The 7,403-nt window shown below is 43.3% G+C and overlaps 1 protein-coding gene across 1 annotated transcript in view; it reads right to left on the bottom strand.

The window, feature by feature from the left end:
- The window catches only part of LOC111968836 (dimethyladenosine transferase 1, mitochondrial), a 35,323-nt gene extending 29,626 nt beyond the window's left edge, over nt 1-5,697 (bottom strand). The window contains exons 1-6 of the mRNA XM_070445219.1: nt 5,351-5,697; nt 4,714-4,862; nt 4,104-4,255; nt 3,889-3,997; nt 3,171-3,322; nt 2,875-2,998 (exon numbers count right to left, since the gene is read on the bottom strand). Of these exons, the coding sequence (XP_070301320.1) occupies nt 2,875-2,998; nt 3,171-3,322; nt 3,889-3,997; nt 4,104-4,255; nt 4,714-4,846 (670 nt within the window). The 5' untranslated portion in view covers nt 4,847-4,862; nt 5,351-5,697. The remainder of the gene's footprint in view (nt 1-2,874; nt 2,999-3,170; nt 3,323-3,888; nt 3,998-4,103; nt 4,256-4,713; nt 4,863-5,350) is intronic.
- Between the last annotated feature and the right edge of the window lie 1,706 nt (nt 5,698-7,403).

The raw sequence follows: 7,403 nt of genomic DNA on the forward strand, positions 1-7,403 counted from the left end.
TTAAAGGGAAGACATCCTCCTCCCTCATGTGGAACCCTTCCTGCAGGCTCATCCTGACATGACCCTCCAGCCATACTGCTCGTTCTGTGCGTGATTTCCTGCAAGACAGGAATGTCAGTGTTCTGCCATGGCCAGCAAAGAGCCCGGATCTCAATCCCATTGAGCACGTCTGGGACCTGTTGGATCGGAGGGTGAGGGCTTGGGCCAATCCCCCCAGAAATGTCCAGGAACTTGCAGGTGCCTTGGTGGAAGAGTGGGGTAACATCTCACAGCAAGAACTGGCAAATCTGGTACAGTCCATGAGGAGGAGATACACTGCAGTACTTAATGCAGCTGGTGGCCACACCAGATACTGACTGTTACTTTTGATTCTGACCCCCCCTTTGTTCATGGACACATTATTCCATTTCTGTTAGTCACATGTCTATGGAACTTGTTCAGTTTATGTCTCAGTTGTTGAATCTTGTTATGTTCATACAAATATTTACACATGTTAAGTTTGCTGAAAATAAACACAGTTGACAGTGAGAGGACGTTTATTTTTTTGCTGAGTTTATTTACATGAACATGTGAAAGTATATATATTATTGGGCATAAAATCGCAGAATGAACAACAATGTGCTGTTCAGTCTTATGTCATCAGCAGGAGACCAGCTCATGAAATACCCATTATTTGTCTTAGACATCCAGTCTCCCTAGACACCAACTCCATCATCAAGTTTGCTGACGACGCCACGGTTGTAGGCCTGATAACCAACAACGACGAGTCAGCCTATAGGGAGGAGGTACTGGCATTGTGGTGTCATGACAACCTCAACGTCAGCAAAACAAAGGAGTTGATTGTTGACTTCAGTTAGCAGAGGGGGGAACATTCCCTGATCCACATCAATGGAACTGCAGTAGAGAGAGTCACGAGTTTTAAGTTCCTCGGCGTCCACATCACAGAGGACTTATCGTGGACCAACACCACCACTACTCTTATCAAGAGGGCGCAACAGCKTCTCTACTTCCTAAGGCGGCTGAAGAAATTTGGCATGCGACCCTGTGCAATCATCTACAAATAATAACGCTGCACCATCGAGAGTGTCCTAAACGGTTGCATGATAGCCTGGTACTGGAATTGCTCCGTCCACGACCGCAAGGCCCTCCAGCAGGTGGTGAAGCCCAGTACATCACTGGGACCGTGCTCCCACCCATCCAGAACATCTACTCAAAACAGTGCCTAAAAAAGGCCTGCAGCATCATCAAGGACCCCACACACCCCAGCCACAAACTGTTCTCTCCTTTACCGTCAGGCAGACGGTATCGGATCATGAGGTTTGATACCAACAGGCTCAGAATCAGTTTCTATCTACAAGCCATCAGACTGCTTAACAATTGAACTGGAATGACCACCTGCTGATTCTATGCATAGTCACTTCACCGCTACCTACATGTACAAATTACCTCAACCAACCTGTACCCCCTCACACTGACTCGGTACCCCTTGTATATGGCCTCGTTATTGTTATTTTATTGTGTTACTTTTTATATTATCTGRGAAATATCTTCTTAACTCTTCTTGAACTGCATTGTTGGTTAAGGGCTTGTAAGTGAGCATTTCACTGTAAGGTCTACACCTGTTGTTTTCGGCACGTGACAAATAACGTTTGATTTGATTCTCCGCACCTTAGCACACATGCACTCACGCACACACACACATCACAGCTGCTGCTACCAGACTCTTATAATGATAKCTAAAACATGCACAATTTAAACACGTGGAAATATTGGACTATAAATTGTGCCACCCTGTATTATACACTCTTAGAAAAAACTATTCCAAAAGGGTTCCTTGGCTGGAACCAAAAGGTGTACTTCAAAAGGTTCTCCTATGGGGACCCTTTTAGGTTCTAGATAAGTACACTTAAGAAAAAAAGGTGCTATGCTAAAATGTGTATTCTATTCTACTGAGCCATTTACTTTATGTTCCTATTCTTATCTTTTATTATTTCTTAATGTTTTTGCATTGAGAAGGAACCTGCAAGTAAGAATTTGGTAGTACGATGTATACCATGTGTATCCCGTACATAAGACTAATACAACTTATAACTGTTTGTGCGATGAACATGCATGAGGACAAATTAACAACTGCAGCATAAACACACTACTCACACACTTACACAGACGCCTGCGCACAAACGTCACGTGTACTCACACACACTCACACACGGTGTAAAAGCTGCCTCTATGTGATTAAATAATCATTGGAGCTATTTCTTCTAAGAGAATGAACAATCAGCCCTAGTTTCATTCACTTCACTTACTCCATCCATTCCATACAGATGAAATATTTACTAACAGAGGGCTCCTAGAGGGACTTCTTCTTCAGGGGACCCTAGTCCATCAGACAGCAACCTAAAGCCCATCCCCAAGAACAGAGAAACATCATTCTCTGTAGTCAGTAGCCTAGGCCTATAATCTTATATAATAAGCATTCCCCTGGAACCCACCAGCGACACAGAGAAAAGACAGTAAAAAGGGGMTGAGTTCTCAATACTGATGTGTGATATATATCCACCAGGCATCATAACCCAACAACGTGTCACAATTCTGAAGACACTTCTGAGACAACATTGATTTAACGCAGCCGTAATGAACCCTTGAACTGTACGTGTCTAGTGACAGCAGCAGAAATGGGGGCAATGGAAGAGGAGGAGAACAGAGAGTAAATAGGGGGTCCTACCCCCTGGTGTGGGGTGATGTGTGGCTGATTGTGAGCCCATTTCCAAGTGTGTGTGCTCCACAAACGGAGCATTGTCATCAACTTGGATACACAGCCAAGATGCTCTGTGTCTGTGTGTGTGTGTGTGTGTGTGAGCAGAGCGTGGGGTCCTACCTCAGGTTTGGGGATGAAGGCCCGTCCTGGGATGGCGAAGCAGCTCTTGACAGCACAGAGGTACTGGGCCATGATGGACAGACGACTCCTCTGCCTGCTGGCTGTGCTGGCTGTCAACCTCTGAAGAGGGGAACCCAACATGTTGTGTCAGTATCATTTTTGGCCCTGAGCAGTTAGATCAACAAAACAAAGGGTGAATAAAGGGCTGAATAATCAGACCGGAAAAGAAGTTACTGATTCAGGAACATCGACCGAGTGAGAATAGACAGTATTGAACAAACAGCACACACACCTCTGCCACCTCCTTCTGAAAGGTAAGGGTCAGTCTGGTCCGGCCGTAAACAAAGGGTCCAGTTCTGTTGGATATGTTCTCCAGCCACTTGATGATGAGAGGAGTGGACACACTGGAGGGAAGGTTCCCAATGATATGCAGGTCCGGTGGATCTGGAGGGACAGTTTTAGTAGTGTTAGGTTCTAAACGAACCGAGTAAAACTCACGGACGATTAGTAAAGCTTAAACCAAGTTTATTCACCCATTGGGTCATACAGCTGCATAAGACAAAGACATGATTTCACCAGTGGTAGTATATAAACCCCAATTTGAGTGACGTGCTCCTTCTCTCTAAACATTACATCGTTATTGCTAGACAGGAAATTAAGTGACGCGGGCCATAAACTGTTCCTTCTCCCTTCATGTGACCTGACCTCGATCTCTCCACCCTTATCAGTGCCTGCCATATGTGATTGCCCTTCCTTTACACAATACATTCCCCCTACCATTAACTTCTGGTGTAGAAACTAGACTATGGCACTCAATATTCCAATAGGATACCTGATAATTAACAATAGTTMAAGTTTAGAACTCATCAGTAGTATCACACTGTTGCAACACAACGTACAAAACATAAATCAATGTAATGTGTGTTTCAGACTTAAAGCAATCTAGTAGGCGCTTCCATCAATCAGGCAAATCTACCTCAATACTAAGTCTACTTCTTCATCTCACTCACCATCCTCCCATGCCTTGGTTATGACTTTTGGGAATCCTCGGTCCATTCTGTACGTGAGTATATCACCATGGACAACCCTGAGCTTCCCTGGTGCCGCTTCAGACAAAAGCTGTGGACATGGAATTTGCATATTACAGGCACTTGAGTATTTACTGTTTCCAATCTGGGCAATTATTTTAAAGACAAACTCTTCCTGCATGGTCTCCTGTAGCTACGTTTAGTCCGGGTATGAAGCGGTTGTCCTTCTCCACCACCAGCAGGTCTGCAGCCCCAGCATTGAGGATGGAGCGGGTCAGCCCTCCAGGTCCTGGACCCACCTCACACACATGGGCGTCCCTCAGACTGCCTGCCTGGCGTACAATCTTATCTACACACACAGTTCAGAAAACACAGTGACCAGGGTGCATTACTTACAAACATTGGAATGGGTTGGGTATATTAAGGTGAACAATGTATCAAGTCGATCTTACATGCCTTTCAACAACAGTGTCTTCCATATGTCTTGCAAGCAAAATAAAGGTTGGCCGCGGCACTGTATTTTACCATTTGCCTGGCTCCTATCGCTCCTTGGCAAAGTTGGCTAAACTTATTTTGTACTTACATCTAAAACAGAAACCTTGTTCAAGGGCACCAGAACAGATCTGCAGCACTGCATCACTGATAGAATCACATCAGTAGTATCTGTTGCTTGTGGACAAGCCTACGCGGGCACTGCAGTCCGGTACACTGAATGTGTTGTGAACAGGGCGGAGAAAAAAACACCATTGTGTCCTCACAGTGTACCAGGTGTTGGTGCATTGCAGCTAGAGGAGAAGGCTGACTCACCTGTGAGCCTCATGTCCAGCAGAAAGTTCTGGGACAGCTGTTTCAATGCTCTCAGGTTGTACAGCTTGATTACCTCCCCAATGGTGGGCAGGGGAGGCAGGCGAAACAATGCTATCTTTCTGGGAGCCGCCATCTCTCAAAATGTGCTGCTGTGGGAATATAAAGGGTGGTACTGTAACAGCAATTAAACTCAGAGGGGAAACAGAGTAATTAGTGATAGAACAGAGATCTGGGGATTATCTGCAAATCTCTCATAATTAACATGCTAATGCAACCAGGTTCTAATCACCATGAATATAGGGTTTACTCAGCAATGTATATATCAAGGGTTTCATTTTAGAGCTTCAAGATACTATGTGAACGCACAACTGCTATTGTCAAGGAATGATCAATGGTAGAGAGAAAATACATGGTACTTTGAGGATTAAAAACATGATCTTGATCGCCACCCAGTGGATAAATTACCAAATGACATCGTATTATGAAATCGATATTGGGCATTATGTTTTATAGATGTGTCCTGCTAAAGACACTGGAATTATTCTGCGGTGGTTCTGCTCCATAATGTCATTCATTCATACTATAACAGTCATCTGCTGGCTGGCTAAGACACATTCAAAGGCAAGTGTCAACTTACTAGTTTAGCTACTTGAGTTTGGATAAGTGAATCAGAGTGCGGGACCTACAGACCTACAACAGGCATAATGTGATAAATTATAGCTAACGTTAATGCTTGACACTGTGTGACCGTGAAGATATCTTGCTCTTTACTGAATATGTAGCTAGCAACTCGAAACGTGTAACGTTAACTCTGTAGCTAGCCAACTGAGAAACCAGCATCGACGTTATGCTTATTTTCTCTCTATAGCTAATTATAAAGGTCGCATACAAAAACCCCTGACCTGAAAAAGTTGCAACAAATTTAGGTTCACAAACTCGACCATGCAAATATGACTTTGAGAACGGTAAAATAAAGATAAAAGAGTTCACCGGATAACACGCTTCTCACCAGTCTGGATGTTCTTCCTGAAATGGTGCTGTCGTCAGGAAACTGGCAGGATGACATCCAATGGGATTGGAATAATCGCTTCTGCAACCAATCAATTTGGGATAGGCGGAACTTCAGTTTGACAGTGAAGGGCTCTATTAAACTGTCCCGGGTTGCACCGGACATTGGACCGTCACGTGAACCGGCGAAGCCGATGAGGGTGGCGCGCCCTACTCAAATCGAAAAGTAATCTGCGCCGCTTGATCATGTTGTCAAAAAAGGCCGAATCGTTCACAAACATACATATTTTTTTCCATAAAATATATGTTCGAATTTTATAAATAGTTTTCATTGGGAAGACAGATTAATCGTTTTCATCAAAAGCAATAACTTTTGCATATGAACACACAGAATCCTACTTATTACTCCACGTGCTTAACCTAGGTCACTTTTGTTTTGAGCCGACTTCGCCGTCGGCCAGTACAGGATACCCAGCTCTTGCCCCGGGTGCAGCCAGGTTCCACACCGAATGAAATCACTGTTCACCCGCTGAAAACTACGCTTACAAGCCAGCTTAATCGAATCCCCTCCTTGAAAGTCCACATCTTTTTGATGTAATGACATTATAGCCAGCAAAAGGAAGCATTTAGATGGCAAGCTTACTACATTCGAAAGATACTATGTTATCCAAAATGTGSATTGCAATAAACATTATTGGTTGATGTATTCCATAGAGAACAATTAATTGTGSTTCTGTCATGATTTCTCATCCTCAGCATGTTTGATCTGATCTGTCTGCTATTTACAACTGTGGACAACCTTGACTCGTCCTTGTGGCCGACTGAGATGTTAAAAAAAACACTAAAAAACGATTGACAGATGCATGATGCTCAAAGCTGCAATTTTTTGACATAATGTTTATTGTCTACGTTTATAATGATGCATCACTATTGTATATAAACAGACAATGGGATGATAATTCATGTGATCTAATTTCCATCAGTGGGGAAGAGGAAGAGACAAGCCCTCCAGCTGGTGGCGTTTTTCGTTGTTTTGCCCACCAAGCAAGGAGTTTTTGTATGGAGTTCAATGAGTGTCGAATTTGGTCAACCGAAAAATTTGCTACATGAGGTTTATTTGATCTAATAGAAGTTTCGTAATGCTTAAGTTGTTACGAATACCGATATAAGTAGAACACGTGACATGACAAGAGACATCTGGGCGAGTTGTCTTGAGATGGCTATGCATATTCATAGTATGAGGCTAGTAGCATAGCATCTCTTTCCATTGAATGCAGGCGGTTAAAGTCAACAATCCTCGTCGATTATTCAAAAAATGATCACAATACTGTATCCACCGATCCAAAGAAAGGTTAGTCGGGAGTTAGACAGCCCGCCGTTTCGCTTTGTGTACAACAACTCCCATTGTTAGGGCAGATAGATGTATCTTGTCAGTATATCCATAATCTTTGTTTCCATACATCGCTATTTCATAATTGCGTAATACTATTGCGTAACACTGTATTATTGTATTGACAAATGACTTTCATCAACAGCTCTTTTTCAATGTCCCCACAGAAAGAAGCAGCATGTTATGGATGAGTAGCCTGTCAGCTATGGGGAGATGCATAATTTCAACATTTACTTGGGGAGTTATTATAACGATTCCTAATAACCTCTTGGTAAACAGCATTATAAATTCA

Source organism: Salvelinus sp. IW2-2015, linkage group LG9 (assembly GCF_002910315.2).
Source record: "Salvelinus sp. IW2-2015 linkage group LG9, ASM291031v2, whole genome shotgun sequence".
Lineage (NCBI taxonomy): Eukaryota > Metazoa > Chordata > Actinopteri > Salmoniformes > Salmonidae > Salvelinus > Salvelinus sp. IW2-2015.